Source organism: Stereum hirsutum (assembly GCF_000264905.1).
Source record: "Stereum hirsutum FP-91666 SS1 unplaced genomic scaffold STEHIscaffold_21, whole genome shotgun sequence".
NCBI classification, from domain to species: Eukaryota; Fungi; Basidiomycota; class Agaricomycetes; order Russulales; family Stereaceae; genus Stereum; species Stereum hirsutum.
This window is the reverse complement of record NW_006763151.1, coordinates 59,643-85,547: the sequence shown is the minus strand read 5'-3', so window position 1 is coordinate 85,547 and position 25,905 is coordinate 59,643. Positions and strand designations below refer to the sequence as shown.

General features: G+C 50.7%; 7 protein-coding genes across 7 annotated transcripts; 5 read left to right on the top strand and 2 right to left on the bottom strand.

Annotated features, from left to right (window-relative positions):
* Positions 1 to 265: 265 nt before the first annotated feature.
* Positions 266 to 3,129, bottom strand: STEHIDRAFT_150685 (uncharacterized protein; the record flags this gene model as incomplete). Its single annotated transcript, XM_007310633.1, has 15 exons — positions 266 to 500; positions 575 to 706; positions 780 to 826; positions 884 to 917; positions 1,000 to 1,027; positions 1,089 to 1,251; positions 1,337 to 1,470; positions 1,537 to 1,660; positions 1,717 to 1,741; positions 1,812 to 1,974; positions 2,049 to 2,217; positions 2,310 to 2,434; positions 2,490 to 2,561; positions 2,632 to 2,727; positions 2,787 to 3,129. 15 exons carry the CDS (start codon positions 3,127 to 3,129, stop codon positions 266 to 268), a joined length of 1,890 nt encoding a protein of 629 aa, XP_007310695.1.
* Positions 3,130 to 4,559: 1,430 nt separating this feature from the next.
* On the top strand, positions 4,560 to 9,353 carry STEHIDRAFT_105667 (uncharacterized protein). The gene is made up of 7 exons (XM_007310632.1): positions 4,560 to 4,870; positions 4,950 to 4,981; positions 5,472 to 5,538; positions 5,601 to 5,973; positions 6,032 to 6,666; positions 6,732 to 7,303; positions 7,371 to 9,353. Exons 1-7 carry the CDS (start codon positions 4,641 to 4,643, stop codon positions 8,666 to 8,668), a joined length of 3,207 nt encoding a protein of 1,068 aa, XP_007310694.1. The 5' UTR covers positions 4,560 to 4,640; the 3' UTR covers positions 8,669 to 9,353.
* Positions 9,354 to 9,818: 465 nt separating this feature from the next.
* Positions 9,819 to 11,860, bottom strand: STEHIDRAFT_150683 (Clavaminate synthase-like protein). Its single transcript, XM_007310631.1, has 9 exons — positions 11,193 to 11,860; positions 10,959 to 11,132; positions 10,815 to 10,895; positions 10,647 to 10,752; positions 10,517 to 10,593; positions 10,394 to 10,460; positions 10,271 to 10,327; positions 10,145 to 10,208; positions 9,819 to 10,052 (listed from the first exon to the last, which is right to left on the bottom strand). Exons 1-9 carry the CDS (start codon positions 11,562 to 11,564, stop codon positions 9,962 to 9,964), a joined length of 1,089 nt encoding a protein of 362 aa, XP_007310693.1. The 5' UTR covers positions 11,565 to 11,860; the 3' UTR covers positions 9,819 to 9,961.
* Positions 11,861 to 13,667: 1,807 nt separating this feature from the next.
* Positions 13,668 to 16,430, top strand: STEHIDRAFT_105665 (kinase-like protein). The gene is made up of 7 exons (XM_007310630.1): positions 13,668 to 13,847; positions 13,905 to 13,962; positions 14,015 to 14,111; positions 14,164 to 14,261; positions 14,317 to 15,093; positions 15,153 to 15,744; positions 15,805 to 16,430. Exons 1-7 carry the CDS (start codon positions 13,815 to 13,817, stop codon positions 15,950 to 15,952), a joined length of 1,803 nt encoding a protein of 600 aa, XP_007310692.1. The 5' UTR covers positions 13,668 to 13,814; the 3' UTR covers positions 15,953 to 16,430.
* Positions 16,431 to 16,742: 312 nt separating this feature from the next.
* Positions 16,743 to 19,498, top strand: STEHIDRAFT_87581 (NCS1 nucleoside transporter family). The gene is made up of 12 exons (XM_007310629.1): positions 16,743 to 17,062; positions 17,129 to 17,259; positions 17,329 to 17,548; positions 17,628 to 17,703; positions 17,759 to 17,871; positions 17,934 to 18,104; positions 18,158 to 18,180; positions 18,252 to 18,581; positions 18,650 to 18,725; positions 18,784 to 18,864; positions 18,922 to 19,050; positions 19,137 to 19,498. The coding sequence occupies exons 1-12, from the start codon at positions 16,952 to 16,954 to the stop codon at positions 19,341 to 19,343; spliced, it is 1,668 nt and encodes a 555-aa protein (XP_007310691.1). The 5' UTR covers positions 16,743 to 16,951; the 3' UTR covers positions 19,344 to 19,498.
* A 3,034-nt stretch (positions 19,499 to 22,532) lies between these two features.
* On the top strand, positions 22,533 to 22,998 carry STEHIDRAFT_33549 (uncharacterized protein; the record flags this gene model as incomplete). Its single annotated transcript, XM_007310585.1, has 2 exons — positions 22,533 to 22,615; positions 22,668 to 22,998. Coding segments are annotated over 2 exons (414 nt in total), but the record flags the coding sequence as incomplete, so codon positions are not given.
* A 1,801-nt stretch (positions 22,999 to 24,799) lies between these two features.
* Positions 24,800 to 25,393, top strand: STEHIDRAFT_162953 (uncharacterized protein; the record flags this gene model as incomplete). Its single annotated transcript, XM_007310628.1, has 3 exons — positions 24,800 to 25,064; positions 25,142 to 25,225; positions 25,290 to 25,393. The coding sequence occupies 3 exons, from the start codon at positions 24,800 to 24,802 to the stop codon at positions 25,391 to 25,393; spliced, it is 453 nt and encodes a 150-aa protein (XP_007310690.1).
* Between the last annotated feature and the right edge of the window lie 512 nt (positions 25,394 to 25,905).

Genomic DNA, 25,905 nt, shown 5'->3' with positions numbered 1-25,905 from the left:
ACGAAGTAACATAGTGTGTCGGTTTCGTCCCCCCCTGGTGTATTCAATTGAAGGTTTTTTTACTTACATAGACGTTGGAGTGTGGCGCAAACATGTAGCTTGTAAGTAGAGGTGATGTAGGGTACGTTCGGAATCATTGTGTATAAAGTACGCTGGGTCAGACGCCGGTATCTCGAAATCAACTCTATGCGAGTCCAATAGCCCAAAACGCTCGTCATGCATTCAAACTCGATGTGGCGAGCTATATTGTGTCGCCCCCAACAACTCACAAGCTCCCGTAAACGATCCGCCCATCCACCACCGTCCCTAACACCTTCGTACCCAATATATCCGCCACCGCCACCTTCTTCTCGTCTACGATATCCCTATCTAGGATCACAAAATCTGCTTTCATCCCAGGAATCAGCATCCCGAGGGAGTGTTCGGCGAAAGAGGCGTAGGCGGCGTCGCGCGTCATGCCGCGGAGGGCTTGGGTGCGTGTGAGGGATTCAGAGATGTACCTGGATAAGGTGTCAAATTAAAGAGATGTGAGTATGGCGGGAGGAAGAATGGGAATGGAAGGCTTTTTGCTTACCAGCCGTTTGTGCCGTTGGGCGAGTCTCCGGATACGGAGAGACGGGAAACGGAGGCGTAGAATCCGAGAAGGGGGTTGATGCCTTCGACGGGGAAGTCGGAGCCTAGAGGGAGAATTCCTTTGCGCGAGTTTCTGGGTCACGGTTAGTATTATGTTACTCAACCACGAATCTTTGATTTCTTTCGGTGACAATTGTTGTGCGTACCGAAGGAGGCTCTGGTATGCGTATGCACCTTTGATGCGCTCGGGACCCTGCATAGACGAACTCAAAGAAGGTTCGAAGCAGGGCGGATGAAAGTCGATACGTACCAGTCTGGTTTCCGCGTACCACATGTCGCTTGTCCTACACCGCACGAAAAGTCAACAGGTCGCTCTAATCAGTCGACTTCCACACCTCGGGAGTGTCAATTATCGCAAAGACTCACGCATGGGTGGGCTGCACGCTTGTTATGACTGTACCCGCAATTCATCAGCTCCCGAACTGAAGTGAAAGAATGACGGGACTCGGACTCACTCCCGACATGCCCAACCCTCTCTAGATCCTCCAACCTCATGATCTGTGCGTGCTCGATTCTCGGCCTCCACTCGTCTACGCTTGGACCTCCGCTCGATGTCAAGACGTCCTCGAAGATGTCTATGGCGACTTTGTTGGCACGGTCACCTATGCAGTGAATATTCTACCAATATAGCGATTTAATAAAGCGATAATGGAGAGAGCGAAAAATGCGTTTGTTTATATATGGGATTTATGGTAGTACGCACCACTTGCCAATCTTCTGCGTAGAAGTGCTCCACTAAAGCCTTGAGCTTGGGTTCCGAGATACGCATGAGTCCGCTCGTAGTTGGATCGTCAGTGTAGGGTTCCAGAAGTGCGGCACCCCACGACCCCAATGCACCTGTAGTCAAACGGGTTAGGGGTTCAGTGAGCTCGTGGGTGAATACATGGTCCGTATCGGACTTACCATCGGTGAAGAGCTTGACGCTGCGGAGGTTCAGTCTACCGTCGAGTCCATAGTCGATGAGACGAGTAAGGTTCTTGCCCCAATACTCTTCGGAGGAGATGTGGCCCATGAGGTACAGTCTGATCTAGTGATTAAAGTTGCGGAAAGCCTGTGCAATGAGACGAAGAAATGCTGACTCACGGGCAACTTTCCTTCGTCCGCCATCCTGTATTACACAGTCGTGCATTGTGTCAGCGTTAGAGGGACGTTGGAAGGCAAAAATGATAACAATGTACCGCTTGAAGAACTCGATGTGATGCGGCGTAGACATCGCATCATGGACGCTCGTCAGACCCACGCTGAACGCATCTCTCACCGCGATATCGAAGTATTCAGCCGTTTGCTCGTCCGTCCATTCGGGGACGGGGATGAACTCCATGGCGTTGTCGACGAATACACCTGTGCATATGCGTGATCACTCATTAGTATTAGTCTGAAGAGCTCTTGGTCAGAGCAGAGCGAAGAGCGCGTGCCTGTTGGTCTGTGTTGGTCATCGCGGACGATAAGGCCACCATCAATGGTGTCAGGCAGTGAGTCCTTTATGCGCTTGAGCACGCTATGAGAGACCCAAAGGGCGTGAGCATCTACGCGAGAGAGTGCGATAGGTCGGTCTCGAAGCAGAGGTTCACGGTCGAAGTCGTCCTATGTCAAGAAAAGGGCACCATTGTCAATAGTGAAAGTGTTGGCGATTCGTAAATAGACTATTCGAGCAAAATATAGAGGGAATGGCTTACAGCGGTAGGAAAGGTGGCAGAGGGCCACTTCGTCTGATCCCAACCCATGCCAAGAATCCAGCGAGAATGATCATGGCGAACGTCCAGATGTGAAAGGACGTATGCTTTCAGCTTTTCAAGTATATCTGTATTCAATGTCAGCCGTGACGTTCTGTTGGTAGACAGTTCAATTAAATTTACCATTGACGGAGCTGGCACCTTCGAGAGGGAGTTGCTGTTTGAAGCCCCATTCGAGGAAGTGCGCGTGCGAGTCTGTGCGAGTTCCCAAAATAGATCGTTAGGTTCACGCATAAAGATGAAGGTGGTAGGATGCAGGTCTAACCGGCAAGACCTGGTACGATGACAGACCCTGCGCTCGCCTCGAAGATCTTGAGACCGAGGTCAGGATATGATGCGCTCCAATATGCATTCATTTCATCTAAATCAAAAGCAAACATGAGAGCGTCCTCATGGAGGTATTTCGACGCAAAAACCTACCCCTCGTTCCGGTGATGGCGATCTTGTCTCCATTCACAAGCATACACTCTACCTTGCTATCTTCATCGTCGACGGTATAGATACCTGCCTCCGACGGGGTGCACACCGCATATGCTCTCGGGATATCTTGATGAGGTGAGATTTCGTTCAAGAATGGCCAGATATTTGGAGGTCCGTAATGCATGAAAAGAGCCGCTACAAACATCGTGGAGAGTAGAAGCCATTCTATACCTAGGAGTCTTGGCCCGGGATGGGTCGGAGAACTTCGCAGAGGAGATTTACTCGAGGTATTTGGGTCGCCGGAGGGGTCACGGTGCGCAGGGGCTGATTTCTGCGTATCCATACTGTTATTTGAGCCCGAATGGGGTATTGCGGTCTTCCTGTGAGCAACTACGTGAGCCCGGTGCTCACTCGTACCAATGCTGCCAGTAGCTCTAAGAGATGCCATTGTGGTCTGTGTGAGCAACGTGTCATTTGCTTCACTCGACGCGTACCTTAGCACAGAGGTCCCCAATCGCTTATCAGTCTTCGTTGATAAAGTGAAGCTCTTCTATGCCCACGATACTTACGGTGAGAGCTTGAGCGAGTGGTGAGGAAGGTTCCGAATCTCATCATTCAAGTTCGCCTTCGGCTTTCGCCGGGGGCCGGATGTGGATGTGGCGACCAATGACGTTGCAGAGAACCTTGTGTTACTCATCCGGGCGCTCAATAAGGCAATGTACGAATGTGGACCACGATAGACCCGGGTGATAGGGTTACCATCCGGTCCTCCGTTGTTTGGCTCATTTTCGCTTTCAGATTTCACTGCCAAGTACATCTTGAGTGACACGACTCTGTTTGCTCCGACTCTCCAGCAGCGGTTCAAGAATAAATAAAAGTTCGAAGTACAAGTGGGAGATGAGCTATGAGCGTGTCCATGAACATATGAGGTCTAACTCGTCGGGAAGACCATAAGCTCAAGCTACCGACGGTACAAAAGGAGCTTATACATACACCTGCTCCACCGTTCACCGTCCAACCCAGCTATAAATGTACTCTCCGTTTCAAACCACCGCGAGCACCGGAGCAATCTTCTACATCTGATGGGACATAGCACGAATAGACCACGCTAGTGACAATTCCGTAGTAAAAGCACAGCGAAGGTCTCGATTGCCGCCGCGAGTCCCAAAAAAAGGCATGCACGCGAAAGCAGCAAGGTCGAAGTTGGACGAGCGAGCTAGACAATGGCAAGTTTGTGCCTCCGGGTGGCAAGCTGGACCAGAGACAGTCGAGAGACAAGGCAGACCAGAGTGCAAGTTATGGTTTGATCGAGCAGCATCACTGGCGCAGGACGGTCTGATGGCGAGACGAACTGATGATGACACGGGTGGCCGTTAGGAGGGAGAGAGTATTTATGGGAGTGCCATAATGTCAAGGTGCCAGCGGTGCAGGGAGGGATCGATATGCTGTCAGAGGACATGGCCGACGGCGAAACTCTAATTGAGCGAGTTCTATGATACAGAGGGGTTCCCAGGGAGAGTGCGTGAGAGCGCAAGAGGTGGAGGAGGGGGTTGCAAGCGATCGGCCGAAGGCTGTAAAATCGGGAAAAAACGAGAAAATAAAGGAGGGGCAGGTGATAAAGGGTATGAGGGTGGGAGATCAAGCCGAGGACGGCTGGAGGAAGGGTTCGAGGGAAGCAGCGGGCGGAAAGGGGAAATCTAGGCTGAGCGCACCTGGTGCGCGCGTGGGACTGAGGACGGGAACATTTCAGCTTGTCTGTTCAGAGGCGACCAAGCTAAGTCCTGAGCGAACGTCGACGTCTGCTTGTCCCCACCGACCAGCTCCCGCACCCACGCCCTCCTCAGTTCCCAACCCATGGCTGACTCTGATCGTCTCTCGTCACCGACGGCAGACACTGCCCACCGTCCCTCGTCGCGCCCGAAGCAGTCTCGCAATCCGCAGAGCTCGCCCTCCAACGTCCGCCAGCGCTCACCGAGCAACAACGACGGCCTGTCGTCCCACCCAGACCACAAGGTGCCCACGAAGCGTGCCCGCAAGGCGATCAACTGTGAGCCGTGCAGGAATAGCAAGCTTAAGTGCGACAGGTTCGTCCCACCGCTTCTACTTCTCTACTCCCGCACACTCGTCATCTTACCACCCTCAAACCGCTTTTCTTGTCTTCAGAAATCGTCCGTGCTCGTCTTGCGTCCTTCGAGGTGTGTATAAGCCCGTTTCGTATTGCGTCGTGTTCGCCTAGAATCAAATGAACGTCGGGCCTATATGGCGGCACGTCGCGAGCACGCGCGCGACCAGTTGTGGCGCGCTGGGCGTGGACTTGCTGGCCGTCTGCAGGCAGCAGCCCGCGAGGGATGTGGTTGGCTGATCGTCAGTATGTTCAACGTTCAGACCGTCGACCACCGTCTCGGTGGTTGAACATTCTGAACCACCGTCGTGACCTGTCAAATTCGGATATATAATCCACCTATTTCATCTACTCCTGCCCCCTTTCCTCTCGAACCTCTATCTCCGCGGACCCCTCGGACGTACTCCGCCGCTAATCGTCTTGCTCGATTATTTACCGCCTACCCGTATGACATCCCCTCGGGTCGTTTTCACCCTCCATGGGCTACGTTGAGTCCGCGAATGCGACGCGATGCGGACGCCGAAACGAACTATAATTTTTTTGCTGATCATCCGAGGATATAGGGACCGTCGCGCATTGCTATCAGAACCAAGAGCCGTTCACCAATATATCGCGCACAGATGACTCTATGTATGTCTACTATCTCTTGTTCCTCTGTTCTGTCTCTCTGCTGACTGTCGTCGTACATCTAGTAATGCAAAGTCTATCGACCCCATACTCGAGGTTAATAAGATGCGACAGTCCTTGGCCATGCTCGAATCCCACATCCTCTACAACCAGCGCCAGCAGCCTTCGACATCCTCTCGGACACAGTCCAGCCCCCTTACCTCCTCTGCCCGCCCTTCATTCGACTTTAGCGCCAGCGCTGCCGCCGGTCCGTCAAACGTCCGATTTTCACGCTCCGTGGAACCCGTGAATGGATCGATGAAGCAGGAGGCAGTTGAGGGCGACGTGACGCTCGATCTGAGCGAGTCCGACATGAACCCACCGGGTAAAACTGGAAGGTCTGACAAGGCGGGGATCTACACGGGCCCCACGAGTGCGGCATCGCATCTACCTACTGCCGTATGTTGTCTCAAATTTCACCCACTGAGACTTGCAGTAATTTTGATGTATGTAACAGGACGTGCGTGATAGCGAAGAGGGGCCCGACGACAACCACTCACCGACCTATGAGGCACTATCCTTCGAGAACCGTCCCGGCTACGAAGAGGACCGTGACCTGCTTAGCGAGCTCCCCCACGTATCGACTATCGATGGGCTGATAGACTACTACTTCGAGTATTGCAACTGGGTCTACCGGCACATCAACGAGCCTGTCTTTTTGGCCGCCTGGCAGCGTTACAAAACAGGCGCCACGGCAGACCGCATCATCCTCGGCACCGTCTGCATGGTCATGGCCACCGCTCTACCCTATCTCCCTTCGGACCACGAGCTTTTGCGCTCCTTACCGCCTCACCTGAACATCGGTATTGAGGAGCTTGGCCAGAAGTTTTACAACGTGATGAAGGTCGCGCTGCAGAGAAGACAGAATGAGACGAAGAGCTACAGTCTCGAGTTGGTCGAGCTGCTGTTACTCAGGGGGAACTATCTCGCGTTGAGCAAGATTGAGACGGAGGAGATCTGGAATGTTAAGGGCGAATTGATAACGATATCGACGGCCATGGGCTTGCACAGAGATCCGGGAAAGCTGAAACTGCCGTTGGAGGTGGCGGAGCGGCGAAGGTGGGCTTGGTGGCACGTTATCTTGTTCGAACGGTCAGTAGTCCGTTTCCACCAATCTTAACCATCATGATCAGATTTGGTACTTACTATCGGACCAGTTGGCAAGCCTTTATGTTTGGGCGTCCCCCAGCCATTGCCTCCCACCACTTTGACACCGCCCTTCCATCCTACTGCGACCCTGCCGTTGACCCTACCGGCCGCATCTATGGACCCAATATAGCGCTCTTCAAACTCGCGTACATCCTTGGTAACATCATGGACGACGCGATCTCCCTCCTGCCCGTTCCCTACGAAAACATCGTGGCCAAGGACAAAATCCTCCAGCAGTGGCTCGATGCGCTTCCTCCCGAACTTGACATGGATGACTATAGCCTGGTTCACTCTCTTGCTTCAGGGACGACGGCTATCAGGAGGTTGGGAGTGCAGAGTATCATCGTGAGGACGGCGTTCTTGCATATTAGGTTCACCCTGCATAGGCCTTATGCCAGCCTGGCGAGAGATGATATTGGTAGTGGGAACAGTTCGAACGCAAGAGATGGAAAGGGGAAGTTTTCGTTCAGTTTGGATACGGCGGTGTTGGCGGCAGACAAGTTAATCGCTCTCGTAGCGCAAGCAAGACCCGAGATCCTGACAAACGCGTCGTTGTCTGTTCCGGGACATCTGAACTGGGGTGAGTCGATCTTCCCGACATGTGGTGTGATGAACTAAGCGCTAAGCGAACTCTTGCTCTTGCACAGGGCCATTCCATGTATTCTCCGCGGCGATGTTCTTCTCGTTTCAGCTCATCAACAATCCGGATCAACCTGGTGCACGAATGCTCCGCGGGAATATACTGCGAGCACTCTCCACGCTCGAACAATGCCGCGGAATGCCCGTGGCAGAGAAGGCTCTGGCGATCCTACAGTGTCTCAGCCCATTGTACGACGATCGGTACCTCGCAGGTACGAAAGAGGAGCGGGAACGCATGAAAACAGATATTCTACCTCGGGTACGAAGCCTCGCCTTCCCATACCACGATTCGTCGAGGGGCTCAAGGGCTGGTCTGGGAACGGGCGAGAGTCCGAGGGTGCTCATGGGTGCCGTCTCTCCCTCCACCGGAAGTAACCCAACGGACGAGAGAGAGATGCACGACCAGCGCCGACACGAACCACCCCAGGTCGTCAGGTTTGATTCTGATCAAGAGAGCCCTCACCAGCAACAGCGGGCTCAGGCTCCGCCGATGATGTCGCTTCAGCCACCAGAAGGACACGGCCAGAACGGTTCTGTTCCGAAATCGACATCGCCTCAATCGATGTCTGTGGCAAATGTGGGGACACAGTCACAGGCTTCTGCGCAAAGTAATGGCCAGCTGCATTCGGTGAGGTGGGCCCCGGTACAGGGCACGACGTACCCAGTCACTTTCATGAACGGCAATTCGTCAGGATCCGCGTCGTTTGGATCGTCGCGGACCGCTTTCATGCCGGCCAACTCAGACGGAGAGCTTACCTCGCCTTCATCGTCTCATCGTGCCTCTCATCGTCATCACCATCACCAATCGCACCCACCACCGGATTCCCACCACCAAACACACTTGCAACCACACTCACATTCACGAGAGGACGAGCATCACGACCAGCACGGTCTCATGCCTCCTGGCGATTCATGGCGACATCATCAGGTGCAGACCCTCCTCCATCTACAAGGCTACCACAAAGATTACCATACTGAACACGATCCTGATCCGAATAACGTCCCCTCGCAGATGCCTCAACAGCGTAACACAGGTGTTGGTACTGATCCGCGCAGCGTTGGGATGGGTGTGGCTGGTGCGTATGGAGCGCCGAGTATGATCGGAGTCGGGATGGGTATGGGGTTGAGCGGGGCGCCGCCGCCACCGCATACGGGAGGCATGGCGGGAGGTGCGGGTGGGATGGATAGTGGCGTTTGGGGTGCGTCCAGTGGATTTGAGCAGGGAGAGTGGGCACTGTTCTTCGATAATTTTCAGCACGGTGATACAGGGAGGGGTAATCAAGGACGAATGTCCATGGGAGAGTAAGGATGGTGGAAACATAGGAAAATGGAAAATGGCCTCTCCAGGGAAAGATGAAAGGGGGGGCAAGAAAAGGAAGCGGCATCGACCCCACCTCACACTGATCCTTATAACTGTTCCATACACGCCCCAGACTCCCTGGCTCTTTCCGCATCCGTTCGAAGGATTCCTTCTTCTCCTTGGCCCTCGGTCTATGTTTTATTTTTGCATCCCAGACCGCACAGGACACTCTCGCTTTCATCTCACCGGATGTCCGCCATACCCATCCGTCGTTCCTCCATCTGCATTTGGTGATCTGGTTGTATGCCTTTCCTTTACCACAACGCCCACTTCCTTGTTTCGTACAGTCGGTTCTCCCGCCAAGTGTTGCCATCTGAGGCCGTGAGGCGGACACACGTCCCACTTCCCTCATTTTCCGCGGAGTACGAACTTCTGTAGTATCACCGCGGTGATGTTGGGCGGGACTTATCCGCGTTCTATGTCGTCTCCCTTTTTATTAGTTTCCGTTGTTCTCGTCATATGTACTGTATTTGTCTGTGCTATCGTTACGCTGTGATCTTGAGGTATTCATTCTCGCGCTGTTCTCATCTTGTATTTTCAATCACCGCTGTTCTCTGGTCTCTGTTGTTGTTAATTTCTTCTTGGCTTTCGACTACGTAGTGTACTGTCCGGCAATTACTTGTGGTACCACGCAGATTGTCTTTGGTGTGAAACTTCGTATAAAGGAGAGTACCTGTCTTCTCTAGTGACGCTGTTACTTGGTTCTACTCTGTTCGTTGCGCCCGCTGTTATTTTGGCATGTGAGAACGAGAGAAGCCATCGGCGTGAACATTTGAACTTGGATCGACGCAACCATCTGCTTCCGACCGCCTTTTTTCTCTGATGACTTGATGATGCTCACAACGTCACAACATATTCTTGTCGCGGCGTTCATGTGCAAGCAGCACCACTTTTTTTGCAAAGCACCTCAAACAGTGACACAGAGAATAGGACCAAGTATGTTCCATTGCACCAGCTGGTCCTCTCACGACGAATCTTTTGGTATGACCCGGCCCACGACTTGTCAGATCGTTGACAACCTGACAAAAACAACTCAAAAAGTTGAACGTGTATCTTTGACGACAATCTAGTAGCAGTACACAGAACCTCCCACCCGAAGTAGACGGGCATGCATAACTTCGTACATACATACAGACATAGACAAAGTACAAGGAAAAACATACATCCCAGCGAAAATGAAAACTTAACATGGATCATGAATCTCTTCCATGCTTGCGGCACAGGACGATGAGTAGTCTACTAGTATGCCTCACCCTGCGCAGGTAGACCTTGTGGGAAGAAGCGATGGAAGAGATTTGGATAATGGCGCTGTGCGACGTCGGGATGGCTCCTATAGACAGTATTACGGAGCAAAGATTTCGTCAGCTCATCGGGTTGAGTGAGAGAAAATATACGGTGTGTGAAGATGAGAAGGAGACGTACTTGACGCGTCCAATGAGTTGGACGAGCCCAGATGGCTCGCGATCGTATTCGGAGAAGTTGACCGCTGTAGGATGGCATAAATATCAGACTCGGGAGTGCGAACGATGGAGAGTGTATGTTGCGTACAGTCTGTTGCGGCGACATCTCCTCGTGAGTCCCTCAGCTGAAGGACCTCGGGTGGGACTGAGCCGGCCGGAAGGTGCTTAGTTTGGTCATTGTCGCAAGCGGACAGGGTGAACAGATGCTTACACTGCAACACCTTATCGCTCAGTCGAAGATCCTGGCCTATATTTTGGAAGAACGGAACTGAGTATCTCTGAAAATCATCGGTTAGATCAAGAAAGTATAGAGGTACAAAATTTGGACACCCACAGGAGTGGCGCCCCGAGGTGGCGAGAGGACACGATGGGACGTAGCCCGAGCGAGGCCTTGAGTCACTCCTTCCAGACCTGTATAGATATCATCAGTGGAAAGTGACAAGACAAACATATATAGAACTAGCCTTTTCCAATATTGATGACGAATGTGTGAGGGACGGGCGGGACGTCGATCCACTGGCCAGAAAGATTCTGAACTTGGAGACCGGGGTGGTCTGATGCTTGCAGCAGCTGCACGTCATATTCAAATATCAAGTCAATGAACGTGGATAGTAGATCATTGAACAACGTACGAAGGTGAGGAACCCGCCGTCGAAGTGAGGTCCTACACCCTGGTCAGAGGAGACCTCGTCGAGGGTCGGGTATTTCACGATCTGAGAGGTTTTGTATACAGATGAGATAAAGTAATCGATACGTGTGTCGACAAGAACACATACCTTTGCGCGGTGCTGCATCTTCTCATGAGCATCATAGAACTGGTCAAGTCCATCGCGAGGGAGCCCAAGTGCCTCGGCGACAAGGCCAATGAATTCGTAGCTGAGGTCGGCAACCTGAGTGAGATATAGATTCAATGTGTCCTTGAAACCTGGGACATCGTTCTCCTTCGGCCACTACCAGCCAGGCATCAGTACCTGCAAGATCAAATTATGTGCCCAAACTTCCATACTCACCTGTGATGGTCCCCACAATCTCAAGTGCTCTGGATCACCCTCCTTCCACTCGCTCTCGAGCGGAGTAGCGAAATCGAACTGTTCCCTCTGATCGGACGCGCCTTTGGTGCGCTCAACACCCAACTTCGAGTAACCAAGGAAGTGAGGTGAGTTTGTCATTGCGATAGCATCTTTAGCTTCTTGGGGGAGGGCAAAGACACGGGGAATGTAGGCAACGAGCGAGTCGAACGTTTCATCTGTAACCGGAGGATTCTTGAGGTAGAGGAAGCCAACGTTGATCAAAGCATGGCGAAGTTGCTCAATGAAGATAGAGCGGCTCTCGGAGTTGGACAGGAGGGAGTAGTCGAGGATAGGAACGGACTGGAAGTTCATGGTCGATGGTGCTCACAACTGATGTGCTGAAACGGATGAAGATTGTGTGACGAATGTCGCATCGAGGGTGAACATCTTATACCAGGTCGAGGAACAGTCCAGGTGAGCAGGGCGCTGAGCGAGATGACGCGATCCAGGACGAGAGCTAGCTCATCGAGGATGAAAGGGCTCACACTGGGTCTGAGTGGCGGAAAGCCGTTGTTGCCTAAGATGAATATCATAAACAAATCATCCTAAAAATTCAGGCTGAAGAGGAGAGGCGTAGGGCGATGCTTGTCATGCATTCGCTAGCTTGTCGTACATACATGGTCTGGTCACAAAAGAAGAGGTCACCGGTGGCCCAATTCGGCCGGAAACGGACTAAGGATGCAGCACGTGGACCCTCGTTCGTAGACACCGCTCGTTTTTCCCACAATTCCTTGTACTTACTCGACGCCCTCTCACGATATTCCATCTACGTCAGAATCTTCCCTCAACACTGCAGATACCGCTCCTTATGGTCAGATGCTTCGTCACCGGGTGTTCTGCTGACTCTTCTAACACATTGAAGGAGTTATCTGAAGTTAAACTAGAGAGTCCGAACCACGGATTCGCAGCAAGGAGCTCCTTTATCGTCAATTCGTTCTCGCGTCCATGTTCCATCGGTCAGGTTTGGATTTCTACTCGAGCTCAAGCATCATGCACTGGTGACTTGTGTATTCTATTGTATCATATGAAATCCCTTTGCTGAGCATGATTTCTGCATCTGCTTTGAGATAACGTTCTCAGTCTGCCATTGTTCCCAAACTCAGAACCGGAAACCCAATCATGATAAAGATAACAGTGGTATATATTAATCCATCTATCAGTTAGACAGATCTATCGTAGATACCTTCGGCCTTGTATCGTGAGTATTGATAGACTGCATGTTTCTACCAGGGCAACTTCGCACACTCTGGTGTACTTATTCCAAGCTTGCGAGCCTCTCGTGTCGCGTCAAAATTCTCACTATTCTCTGAACTTTTAGCACACACTGCCACTGCTTCTCTCCCGCCATCCTACCTTCGTTCTCATCATGTGCTTGCGCTCTATCTGGATATAAGTATGCGTGAGAACCGTCCCTTTTCACTGTCGTTGTTTTCGGCTATCCGTTCACTATCGGGTCTTCTGTGACCGTATGAACGCCTACGTGCTCACGCTGCCTCTTTGTCGTGAGGTTTATATTTCCGACTACCTAGCGATTGTATTGGATGCGCTCGTAGCTGGGATCCTATTGTCAGCCTCCTTCTACAATGTGCATACCGGTCACATACACCGATCACAATGGCAAAACACCCATTGGTCCAGCCTTGGACATCGTGACTTTCGTGCGAACGAAGTACTTCATGACGAGACTGCGATGAGACTCTGTTGAAGGACATCATCATGGATCAGCAATACTGAGTTAAAGAGTAAATAGTAGATGTTGTGAAGGTCGTCTGTTCTCACCTTGAGCCCCACTCTGAGGAACCCTGGGTTCGTCTTGAGCCAAGCGGGCTAGAGTACGCTAGGTTTTCTGAGCTGCCGAATTTCTTCTGAACTTTCGATGCGCTAAAATGCTACTCTTGCATTCGAGAGAATCGAGCAATACCCGCACCATATACTCAGTCTACTCCGGAAACAAGGATGGGTATTGCTTTTGGTAGATGCTCCTCGTTTGCCCGGTTGAAATCCAGTCTACTCTGCCTTTGGGAGACCATTTTGAGGGAGAATGTAAAGTGCTTTGATGAAAGGCATCACCGACCGTGGCTAAGCGCTATTTCGAGGATAGGACATCAATCACACAAGGGCGAGGTGCTGCCAGTGGTCAAGGGGATGCGTAGCAATATTTGAAGGAATATATCCTATCTTAGAGCTGCCTGCCTGTGCGTCAAGAGTTCGTGAAGACCAGATCGCTCGAGGTCGCTCGTTATTGGCGTATGCGAGGGTTAATTCGACCAGAGAGGAATATGCAGACCGGGATACTCGCCACATTTTGAGCGCAAAGAGCAGTTCGAGCGCTTGGCGCACTTTGGCGCATATGACGTCGGCTGTCCCCGTTCCCTTTTGCGGTCGTTGCGGCCTGTTGCGGCACGTCCGTTGGTTGGCCACACCGCCATCCACCCTCCCCCTTCTGTCCCGCCCGCCCTCTTGCGCTCCCATTCATCTCGGTCTTAGAGGAGCATATAGATACCAGCACCTGCGTCTGGCTCTTTCTATCTTATACCCTTCGCGACTCAAGATTCAGAGGACATGTCTGATCCGTTCGATGTCATTCCCTTCGAGGTGCGTTCATTAGTTGTTTCAGTCAGCCGTGTCGTTGACCTTCATGATGACGGGTAGGATATCAAAGGAGACTGGAAGAAGCTTGGCTCTGGGTCGTTTGGAAATGTGTACATGGGTGAGCTGATTTCGTGCGGTTTGTGTACAATGTGTTGATGCGCTTTGAACAGGATCGTACCTCGGGATCGATGTGGCCATCAAGGAAGTCCTTCCATCGAATGACTATGATGTTGCGAAATACTTTGAACGGGAGTGGAGGCTGTTGAAGTGCGTTTCATCTAATATCTTTAGTATATGAGCACTTACCAGAAACATGCAGGGAGTCTCGTCATCCGAACGTCGTATTGTACCTCGGGCTCTCTCGTGCCCCGGACCCAGATGGCCGTATATTTATTATATCCGAATTCATTGAAAACGGTGAGCTCTTTTCTCATCTGGGCATGCCAGTCGGCAGGTGTTGAATTTACTTTAGGTAACCTTCGCGCCTACATTCACGACAAGCATAAGCCCTTCCCATGGCGTCTTCGCATATCCTTCGCCACCGACATCACTCGCGCCCTCGCGTATCTCCACGCTCGTAAATGCATACACCGCGACCTCAAGGGCGAAAACCTTCTCGTCACCTCCAATGGCCGTCTCAAAATTACAGACTTCGGGTTCGCCCGTATTGCTGCCCGCAATGCAGAAGAGTTACGCCGCCTCACCTTCTGCGGCACAGACTCATATATGTCCCCTGAGATCCTATTGGGCAATGAATTCGATCTCCCCACTGACATCTTCTCGCTCGGGGTCATATTTGCGGAAATTGCGAGCAGGAAGTTGGCGGACGACAGGACGTTCAAGAGGACGGCGCCGACTTTTGCCATTGATGAGAGAGAGATCAGGGAGCTGGCGAGTGCCGGGTGCCCGAAGGACTTCGTACAGCTGGCCATCGATTGCCTTGTGGAGGAACCGAGCAAGAGACCAACGACGAGAGAGATTCTGGAGAGGTTGAGGGCATGCGAGGCTGAAGTTTTGGCAAGGGGTTCGGAAGCAGATGATATCCACACGGGCAGCATCAAATTCATGTCGGGAAACAAGCGGCCTGGCACGGCCCCGAGGATTCCAAGCTTCGGTATGGGCATCGGAAAAGACATCGGGAATGGGAACTACTTCGAGAGTGATGACGATAGTGATGAGGAATTAAAGAAGGCTGTGGCTGGGCTGTCGAAAGTCACAGTTTCTGGCGATCCCTCTTCATCTATCATCGGTGAGTTTGTCACCCATACGCTAACCAGGAAAATTGGCTCATCCCACTTTCTTGACCAGCCCAAGGCCACGGTGAGAGCCAACAGCCATTGATCGACACCAGCTCGAGCACATACTCCGACTATAGCACTACCGTCGTTCGCTCTCACCCGCAGCAAAGCACTTACACTGTACCAGCCCTGTCGTCTATTCTCACTGTCCGTCCCAACGGCTCTCCTCTCCCCGGCCTCGATCCGCCCACCAACTATTCTCATATTGTCACTGATGACGACTCTGCCGCTTCTCCTCAAGACTCCGCTGGTGAACGACCGAGCTCGCAGTCCATGATGACTATCGACTCTTTCCATACCGCCAGCTCGTCGATGTATAGCACGGCAGATGCCACAGAAGGGGGCTCAACCATCAGATCTGTTGCAGCGCCTGGGATGGTACACAGGTTTACGCTCATCAAGCCGGGGGCGAAGAAGGGTAGCATCAGCGTCAACGGTACAGCGAGCGGGTCGACGAGCCCTCAGCACCACCCGGTGGTGGAAAGTTGGGGACCCTTGGACTTCTTCTTTTCGAGTGGCCTGCTGGGTGGTGCGAAGTGCGACATCTGCGGCAAGAGGTTGGGGAGGAAACCGGTCCTGGAGTGTGACGATTGTGGGTTGAGGTATGTCATTTATCCGTCCAGGACACCGAGAGTCAGATCTGAATTATGATATCTCGATAGGACACACGCCAAATGTGGCGAGATCGCACCTATGGACTGTGGGATCCGACCTCCGAGACCGAATTCACATCAACTTATTGCGCCGCAAACCCCGCCTATCAAAGGACACAAGTCGAAGCCGAGCACCCCATTCTCAGCAGCGAAGTGACTCGGAGAGATGTTATGGCCTGGATTTCTCATTCCGCTGGTTGCGAGCATGGGCACCCATATCCATGGAAATATTGAGAGTGTGGCTTTCTCGCAGACCATCGTTCTCACATCTGTGCGGGAGAACGAGCCAGCTTATGTCAACGAACATGAAATGCACGGCACAAACGAGGGATTCCACGGACTGATCCCAACACAGTTACATTATTTTCACGCCTTCACGACTATTACGACCAGCATCATTCAGAGGTTTTCTCGCTCTATCCCTTCTCCGCTTCCCCCGCTCTCAACCTCCATCCATTGTCTTTTTATTACAGCATTTTACACGGACTTCGATTGTCCTTCTCAGATCTACCTGTAGCCACGCCAGAACAGCTTGTTGCCCCGCTCAGGCGCGGCCGTTGAGTCTCACTTTGTTACAGTATGGGGACGAGAACGGCGGCGACTGACTTGGCGGCTTTGCATACGTATATCTATATCCCGTCAGTATGAGTATAGTACGATAGCTTGAACAATGGTTAATCGACGCGTAGTCATTCTTTCAGTCTCTGCCATGCATATTCGAGGCTCTCATTTTGTGAAGCGCCGCCGTTGTGGCGAGGAACCCAGAGGAATGGCGCTGGTCAAGTTGAACTTGGAGTTGACTTCTGCGATCGCCCTGGTTACAGTAGCGACGTCCTTAGTCCTTGTCCACATTGCTTTGATCTATCGCTCCGTCCTCGTCGTCTATGAGTCTACCTATATGGCATTTGGGACGAAGGTATCGTCCCAATCACGCGAGTCCTTGACTCGTGCGATATCGCCCGCTGCAACCGTTATCTCTAACCTAATAGACGCGCCCAGCCTGAGTCCGGCCTCTTATCATTTCCTTTCCATTCCTATCGGGATCACAAGGGCCTCCGAAAACTGGCTTCTTGATGGACGTCCTCCAGCTTCCAAAGCCTTTGAGACCGGAACGACTTGCTCGTCGACAGGCGCGCCCACGTCTTCGTAGCATCTGATGGCCAAAATGTCGATACGATCAAGAGCAGCGGCATTGACGAAGCCTTCATATTGGGCTCTTGAGCCAGAACCCTCGACGTTCGCACCTTCAAATGCATGGAGTAACAAGGTGCGTCTACTCACATTGTTATAAGATTTCTTCGGACGATTAAGATGGTATTCCGCTATCTTCTAGGACATGGACCCCGTACCCGAACATTTGAGGACGTGGAAGACATGGAATTACATTGCATACTGGATCTCGGACGCGACGAATGCAGCGGTATGGGAGCTCGCGTCCTCAATGCTAGCTATTGGGCTTTCTTGGTGCGTCTGTACTGTTTTTGCTTACTCTCGGATGTCTGGTGTTCACCGATTTGTGTTGACCGAATGCAGGAGACAGGCTCTGCCCGCGATTGCTGTTGGGCACATCATCATTGCTATCGTAATGGTACTGAATGGGACCATTGGCGCACGACTGCACATTCCGTTCCCCGTGCTCAATAGATCTTCATTTGGATTTTGGCTGAGTTACTTTAGTGTGATCAGTAGGGTCGTGCTCTCCATGTTCTGGTTCGGAATACAGACGTACACGGGATCAGAATGCGTTTATCAGGTGCGTTCATCGTCTACATTGTGAGTGGGGCTAAGTAAGATGGAGGGCATACTGATGCGATGTGGCATTGCGGTCGTAGATGTTGAAGGCAATATGGCCTTCTATTGCTAGGCTGCCTAATCATTTGCCTGCCAACGCGAACATCACGACTTCGGGTATGTTTCCGTATCTTCGTTCTGTCGCAGCTTCTCTGACTTCAGAATGTCGCAGGCATGATGTGCTACTTCCTCTACTGGCTCATCCAATTTCCGTTCATGTTTGTTTCGCCGCAGAAAATCCGCTGGCTTTTCCTCACCAAAGCAATCATTGTTCCTCCGACTTGGGTACTTCGGATACTACTCGCCTCTCTTCGATATTGCTGACTCGATCCTTTTCGTCTTTCAAGCTAGCGATGCTTATTTGGGCGTTCGTGAAGGTGCCATCGTCCTCGCCGGGTGGTTTGATCGCGGAACATACAACATTGAGCGGATCCTCTCTAAGTTGGGCGTGGTTGAGCGCTTTGAACAGCGCGCTAGGGATTTATGCAACACTTGGTGTGAACATCCCTGATTTCACTGTAGGCGACTCCAGTTACTGCTGCGCAATAGAAATACTGACTGCTATGTTCAGCGATATGCAAAGAACGAGCGAGCGTAGGTCTTCATGCCCTGCTTCCTGTAGCAAATATCGAACTGTATTCACCTGAATTACCTTTCGTTCTCAGCCAATACATCCAGCTCATAATCATCCCCGTCGTCTTCACTCTCTGTTCCTTTGTCGGAATTGCCGTCACCTCTGCTGGCATAACGCTCTATGGGCAAACCTTATGGGATCCGCTGAAGCTCATTGATCAATGGGACAACCGTGCTGCTGCTTTCTTCGCCGCGTTCGCGTTCGTCTTGACGACCCTTGGAACAAATGTGTCGGCGAATTCACTGTGCGCCGGAAATGATATGACGGCGTTGTGTCCGCGATGGATCAATATCAGGAGAGGACAGGTCATCTGCGCGATCCTGGGCGGGTGGGCACTGTGCCCTTGGGAGATATTGGCTAGGTGCGTATGGTCGGGGCTTCAAGTAAATGGGGTAGGATGAAGGCCCTGACCTTGGCTTTTGTGGGCAGTGCAACAGGCTTCTTGTCTTTCATGAACGGCTACACTGTTTTCTTGGGACCCATTTCTGGCATTATGGTCACCGATGTACGTCTCCTCTTCCACTACTGCTAATGGATGACTGAATATGATCGATATGGGCTAGTATTGGCTCATACACTACGGTAACGTTGACGTTCCTTCTATGTACCGACCTCATGGACGATATCGCTATACTGGTGGAGTGGTGTGTTCTGTCTTAACGATTTTCACATTAGCCGCATTCAGCTCAATTATATTGCAGAATTGGCGAGCATTGGTTGCTCTCATTGTCTCTGTTCCCCCGACAATGCCAGGCCTCATCAACAGCATCAATACTAGTATCCCAGTCGGCAATGCTACTCACCTGTTCGATATTGCGTACATCTTTGGTGTACGTCCACTTCCTCTTCACATCCTGACCTTTCATCTTCTATATTGACCTCTACCATGTTCATGTGTAATGTTTGGCATGTGTAGTTCACTGTGGCTTCTGTGGTGTTCTACACCTTGTCCAAGATTTTTCCCGCTCACGAGACCATGCTCAGCGAAGTCATCTTGGTGGATCCAGATTGTGTAGGTAAGGAAGGCAGTATTGCAGGTAGTAGTGGAGAGAATGAAGAAGCAAAGAGGGAGATGGAGAAGGGGTATGGAGCTGATGTCACTGTTGGAATGGCAAAGGTGTAAACCAACAGCCATCATGGGTGAGGATCATAAGGGTAAGAGGAAGACAGCAGCAAACCAGTCAACTTGGTTTGGAGGTGTTTGCGTGTGTTACAACTGTTTTCCGTAGTTTACAGTGGTTTGATATTCCTGATTTGTTTGGCATGTTTCAATCTGCGGCACAAACATCCCAAACAGAATCAAACAAGCTAAACTGTATGCTCCCATTGTCAAAGGTTGTATATATAGAGACAGTAGTATGTGGTATAAGTATTGTATTAAGGATCATCGACTCTCTTTGGTACATACAACACATTGTGAGCATTGTGATCCGCCCATTTACTAACATAAAATGAGTTGAACGTGTCTAAGGTATCAGCACCTCGATAGCACTGATAAGGAGTCTAGTTAGACTCCGGTGGCATGGTGTGGCGATGGAGCCTAACTAGGCTTGATCAGATGCGTCGCCTTTGTCCTCGCCTCTCCTTTCCTTTGCCCTTCTTCGCAGCTGCCCCGCCATCCCCTCACCACCTTGGGTCCCTCTCCGACGTCTTCATCGGAGACGTTCCGATGTCTTCATCGGAGACGTTCCGATGTCTTCATCGGAGACGTTCCAATGTCTCTCCCTCTGGCTTCCCCCTCCCTTGGCCTGGGCCCTCGCGCTCATACCTCATACCGCGTCCCTCTACCGCCGGCTCTACATTGCACGACTCGCTGATGCTGTTGCAGACGACGTGCCACACATCCCTCCGTTCTGCTACCATACTATATTTAACCGTGCATAATCATTAAGTATTTTGATTTTCTCTCTGTGTGTTTATCGCACATCTGTCCCTTTGTTATACCTGAGTGTCAGAGGTAGGTAGTCGAAGGAAAATGATTCGAGAGAGTGCCACTGTGGCCCAAAGCCCACATATGGGCTAACTGCGAGTGGCACGAAGTGTTCGCACCTTCAGTATGCTGAAGAGTGATAATGTCTCGTCGACCACGAGTACTAGGATTTATCACCCTACAATAATCACAGAACAGTGAGGTTTGGGCCATCTTCAACAGCGGCAGCACTTACTGCTTTTCGAATGGTCATGCATGTGTGGCGTGAACATTATATGATTATGTAACAAAACAGCGCAAGTAGTTCATTTACTGTGGTCAAGTCACCGTGTGGCACTGCAGTCGAGCCTGCCAACCCCCTGCTCTTATAGTTTTGATGAGTTTGTTCTATAAACGTGCCAAAATATCGAGGTCTAAGCCAATCAAAAGCTACACACCTGGTCGGTGTGCTACCACGAGCAAAGATGCAGTCAAGTCCTTTAGCCGACTTGCTCGTGAAGAAAAAGAGGCATTACGAGAACGTCGGGACGCTATGCAGCGTAATATATTTTCAGTCTTTCATACCGTAAATTAGCCTAGGTCCTTACATGACTTGACCATGCAGATTGGAGGCAAGTATACCTGAACCCGGCGACAATCCATCAGAATTTGACGTGGTTCCCATGGATGTTGATTACGACAATCTAGTCAATCCACAAAGTGACGAGGAAGAGGACGCAGATGATGACTACTGGTCTGACTCAGACAATGATGATCTTGTCAATGCCCAGGAGATATCACACATTGGAGGAGAGTATGGTCCAAATGTCAGTGTGGCGCAGAGGACCTTCTCACTCATGACCTCTACAAACAAGTACTGTAGTTTTTCGACCAACTATTCGTCACGCATCACGCGGAGTGCGTCGACGAACAGATAGGGTCCCGGGGTCACGCATACACAGGGGTTCGCGAACAGAAAATCGTGACCGATTTGTGCCAAAAATCGCCAAAAATCCAATTTTTGACCTGAATACGAGCAATTTCGCTGGTTCGTCACGCGTGGCCCACCCGAGTGAACAGTGGCCCAGCGGTGGTCACGGCTTATGTGATTCTCCCACGAACACTTGGTCGAAAAACTACAGTATATTTAACTCAGTTTTATTTTGCCAGTATTTTCTGGGCTAACCTTCGACTACTGTTCAACAGCATGCGATGGTATCTCAAACGGGGGCAGTCTGTCAACCGTTGCAACCGCATCCATGCCCTCTAGTCCAACTGGGACGACCAGATCGAAGCTCTGGCAGACGCATACCTAGAGCACCGGTATGATCCCTATGGACAAGAAAGACCCCGTCTTTCCCCACCTCTGGATCATGTCCGCACACATCAACAGTCTCTGTGCCACCAACCGATTCTACGCAATTAGATACCACTTCATTTTATTGTACTGCGGTCCATGAACGAAGTAAGTATTCATTCAACATATACTCTACTACCATTTCTGACGGGGACTACACTAGCTCGAGAGCAAATTGTGGTCGTACAGCAGCACGAGCAATCAATGAATCAGGCACTCATTCAGCTGGGTCTTCTAGGAGTATCTCCAATCGAGCCTACAGTTGCTATTGATCTTGAGGTTCTCGAGCTCTACTATCGCTTGCATCGGCGTCATTCAAGATTTGGTATACTGCCATTTGTTCGGGCACTCTGTGATCTTCAAAAGGTACACCACCTTGTCCCCAAATGCATGTTTGAGCCCCCATTTATACAATGTGCAAGGTTCCATATAGAGCTCAGATGCACAAGCACTTCTCTATTGCATTTGATGCATACCTACAGATTCTACGAAAGGTCAATGACCGGGTACTCATAGGACTGGGCAGAGACGACCCGGATTGGCGTGTCAAGAATTCATGTCCAGCTTGCTGCTTCAAGGTACGCTAGTACTGGTTGGGTATCACATAATTCTACACACATAAACTCCTTGAAGCTTCAGGACGAGAAGACACTAGCTTTCTCTCGTATGATTGTTGTTGACGGGAACAACTCCGCGAAGCGGTTCATGTCTGCCGCCCTGCAGGACGACCACGACTTCAAGAGCGACTACTTTCTCACTCGAGAAGAGGTGGATATATTCAAGAACGAAGTAAAGAGCCAACCGGAACTACCGAGAGATGATGTGGAAGATGATGACGAAGATGAGATGAGTCTATTCTTTAAAGAATAATTTCCTTAGACTTATAACTGACCATGACCCGATTGCAGGATCTTATGCCTATCAATGGGCTGAATTCGTCTGACTCACAAGGCGATCCTACAGATGGAGACCCTGGCGAGACCAGCCACTGCAGCAAGAATTGGAAGGCGGCAGCACCAGAGGCAATGAAGGTTACCCTCAAGTGCTGGGATCAGACGGGCATGTTTGGTGCTTCCTGTCGCCACGGGTTTATTTTGAAATTCTGTGATATGGTTCAAAGTGGCGAGCTGTAGGTGTTTTCCTTGTTGCTTGCTGAGCAATTGTCTGACAAGTATCTCTAGGGCAAAGTATCCACTGGCGGTAGTGTCCGACTTTCTCAGAACAAATATTGATCCTCACAACGTTCTGGGTTTCGATATTGGATGCTCGTTCAACGCCACAGTTCACTCAAGCGAGCTTGTTGGGCCACTTGCAGCCGAATGGAAGCTTCACATTCTAGTCAATGCTTTTCATGGATGGGCGCACAACCGGACCTGTCAGCTAGAGTGCCATTCACTCTATATCCTTGGCTTTGGGTTGGAGGATCTAGAGGGGATGCAACAAATATTTTCACTTTCCAACCTTGTTACATCGCTTGTTCGCAGTGCATTACGGTTTCATTGGCTCCAGGCATACGATCTTCACTTTCAGCAATGGGACGAGGACAAGTACAGCAATCTCTGTACTGTACTTTTTCGCGCACAAGTTCACGCCACCGCCCCTCGGCCGTTGCCGAGATGACATAATACGTTCGTGTCCCGGTTTGCAAGCAGACCGGGACAAGGGACAATGTTCGTGAACATCAACACTTTTCCAGGAATACAACCTTTCACAACCGCTCAGCAGCCATTTATCCTCTGCATTTGGGTAAAATATTTCACCCAGTGGCAAAATCTGGCCCAAAGTGTGTCTTGGGGGCCTTTCTGAGGTCACTTTAGGAGCCTAGAATATATTTGCATTTTTGTCAAATTTGCACCAAATTTTGGCTTGTCCCATTTACAAGTTCAATGCACGTCAATGGGGTGGGACTGTCCCGCGGCACGAGTTTTTTCGCGGCCCCCATGGGACACGGGACACGAACTTGTGCGCGAAAAACTACAGTATGTCTCTTTACTTCTGAAAGCGATCTTCTTGCTCAACAATTACCGCCAAGCCCTCAAGATTGTCCTCAGATATTCCCCTGAAGTTGACAGAGAGCTTCGGCATCTCAACATGGAACGAGCTGAAGTTCAAGGCTGGATTCAAGAGGAGCTTGTATATCTGAGATCGAAGACATCGGGAGAGTCGACGGAGAGGACCCTTGAGTGTGCATATGTCAAGGAGCTCAAGGCAATGTCGGCAGCAGAGTGGGTCCCTTCACTAATCTACTATTCATGTCCGTGCAGTTTCACTTACGAATCTCTAGTCAAATCTACCAGAAGACACGCTCTGCGCTCCTTATAACTAACTGGACACCAGGCCAATCATACGGCGTGGATGCTGCAGCAATGAGTAAGGCTGAATGTGAGCGTGAATTAGCTTTGAGCCGTTTCCTCACACGTGAACAAGCTGTCCACAACTTCGAGCTCAAACTGGGGGTGGCAAAACGTTGGGAGCCTGCAGACACGAAGTATCAGGAGATATATCAAGAAACGCGATTACCATCAGGTACTGAACAAACTTCAAGGTCTGGTTGTGCAATGACTATTCGAGCTACAGAAGGCCAACGTCCCTGTAATGAGTGCATCTACATCTTTCTTTATTCAGTACCATGATATGCTGAGCTGTTTTCAGGCTACAATGTTCGCAAGAATGTATGGGTTCATCTGAATTCACGAAGTCAAGCTATTCGAACGGCCCTCAGCACATACAACTCACTTGCAGCCAAGATGAATCCGCTGGCAGAAATACTAGACGCGAAGAAGATAATGGAGCTTACTTTTGTCGCAGAATTCGGAGGATGCTATCAAGACACTCACTGAACGTGGCGATGTCATGTTAGCTGCAGAGGTTAGAGGGCGGTACAATGAGTGTCAGGTTGTCAACAATGACCACCATAGTATTCTCAACAAGATCGAGAGTCTGAATGGATTTACAGGTCAAGAGGGATCAGGTATTCCGTTGGGGTGGAGTCAGGATATGGTGGCAGCCTTGGGAAAGGGAAAACCTCTGTTGATGTGAGTGATGGAGAAGCAGCCGCACAGGAGTTAGAAAGGGAGGCTTGTCGAGATGATACAGCTCGCTTGGCAGCACAGTTCGAAAATTTTAATATTCAAGACTGATGTAATTTCAAGTTCCTTATAGTCCTTCTTACCTTGAACGAGTGGCCACACTTCTGCGGCGCTTGTTTCAAATCTCATTATTCGAACTCCGACTTGGTTAGAGCTTGCAGAGCTGAGACTTGACACGATGCCCTCTTATCTTGCCTCCATCACCCCCTGGCCTGATCACCATCATGGCGAACCACAACGGCAAACAAAGAGCAGAAGGTAACAGCTCCGCTAAAGAGTTCGACGAAGGAGAGCAGAGTTATGAGGAATGGGCTTTCCAATATATTGACGCGTACTATGATGCTGCCATTGAGGAAGAAAAAGAATGCTGGAGGCTTTTACATGCCTCGCAGGATTCTGCTGCTGCTGTAGAGGATGACGGCTTCATTGATGGTGAAAGTGATGAAGAGTTTTCTTATATCGACCCAATGATAGCCCCGCCGGTGAACGGTACGATTCCTTTCATTATTCAGTTCAAAATATTTTTGTTCTCGTCTTCCTCTTATCTTTCTATGGTTGCCGACCAGAGTGGCCGGTCCCAGCAATGCACCTCAGCCTCAGTCTTGTCCCTGGGTTTCGAATCTTTCTCGTGAAGATTTGTTGCGTCTCTTGTAAGTTTTTCATTAATCATTTTGCTTTCTATTCCTGAAAATAATTTCAATTTTCCAAACCTAGTAATGCCGACCAGTGGAACGTTGGTGGTCACCAGAGTGGCCCTCCTGATGTACCTCCAGCACACCCTACACCTCACATCACCAGAGGATGTACCACCTTTATAAAGGTACCTGCTAGTAAGAAGGGGGTCCTTTACAAAGGTTTCTCTGACCCAAGAATTATAAATGACAGTACTGGGCTGGCTACTGGGGCAGCCGGGGGGTGATTCTGGGTGGCCGGGTGGCCCAGGGTGATGGGGTAGGGTGTACGGGGGTGGTCCTGGGGGTAGGGTAGGGGGTAGGGGATGGGGTAGGGGTGCTGGGGAATGGGTAGGGCGGGTAGGTAGGGCGTATATAGTGAAATGGGCTGGGTTATGTATGGATAAAATGGGGAATATGGGCAGGGATGATCGTAGGGTGAATAGGAATAGAACGGTGGCCAATAAAAATATGGAAAAATGGTGGAATAATAGTAGGGATGCTAGGGTGGGGGTACTGGATATCTGGGGGTAGATTGGTAGGGGAGACAGGGTGATCTGGGGGTATTTTGGTAACTTTGTGAGTTTTGTGAATCAGGACGAACGGATCACATTGCTGGGTGTCAATTCGATGGAATTGATGTATAAAACATGAATTGT

What these genes read in the sequence shown, in the direction of transcription:
- STEHIDRAFT_105667 (XM_007310632.1), top strand. Translation starts at nt 4,641, where the DNA reads ATGGCTGACTCTGATCGTCTCTCGTCACCGACGGCAGACACTGCCCAC. An exon ending in CATCGCATCTACCTACTGCC is followed by an intron (nt 5,974 to 6,031) that starts GTATGTTGTCTC and finishes TGTATGTAACAG; the next exon opens with GACGTGCGTGATAGCGAAGA. An exon ending in TCCGGGACATCTGAACTGGG is followed by an intron (nt 7,304 to 7,370) that starts GTGAGTCGATCT and finishes GCTCTTGCACAG; the next exon opens with GGCCATTCCATGTATTCTCC.
- STEHIDRAFT_150683 (XM_007310631.1), bottom strand. Translation starts at nt 11,564, where the DNA reads ATGAACTTCCAGTCCGTTCCTATCCTCGACTACTCCCTCCTGTCCAAC. An exon ending in GATTGTGGGGACCATCACAG is followed by an intron (nt 11,133 to 11,192) that starts GTGAGTATGGAA and finishes CCTGGCTGGTAG; the next exon opens with TGGCCGAAGGAGAACGATGT. An exon ending in CACCTCGGGGCGCCACTCCT is followed by an intron (nt 10,461 to 10,516) that starts GTGGGTGTCCAA and finishes GATGATTTTCAG; the next exon opens with AGATACTCAGTTCCGTTCTT.
- STEHIDRAFT_105665 (XM_007310630.1), top strand. Translation starts at nt 13,815, where the DNA reads ATGTCTGATCCGTTCGATGTCATTCCCTTCGAG. An exon ending in TCGATGTCATTCCCTTCGAG is followed by an intron (nt 13,848 to 13,904) that starts GTGCGTTCATTA and finishes GATGACGGGTAG; the next exon opens with GATATCAAAGGAGACTGGAA. An exon ending in CGGGAGTGGAGGCTGTTGAA is followed by an intron (nt 14,112 to 14,163) that starts GTGCGTTTCATC and finishes AGAAACATGCAG; the next exon opens with GGAGTCTCGTCATCCGAACG.
- STEHIDRAFT_87581 (XM_007310629.1), top strand. Translation starts at nt 16,952, where the DNA reads ATGGCCAAAATGTCGATACGATCAAGAGCAGCGGCATTGACGAAGCCT. An exon ending in CTAGCTATTGGGCTTTCTTG is followed by an intron (nt 17,260 to 17,328) that starts GTGCGTCTGTAC and finishes GACCGAATGCAG; the next exon opens with GAGACAGGCTCTGCCCGCGA. An exon ending in CTGGCATTATGGTCACCGAT is followed by an intron (nt 18,726 to 18,783) that starts GTACGTCTCCTC and finishes GATATGGGCTAG; the next exon opens with TATTGGCTCATACACTACGG.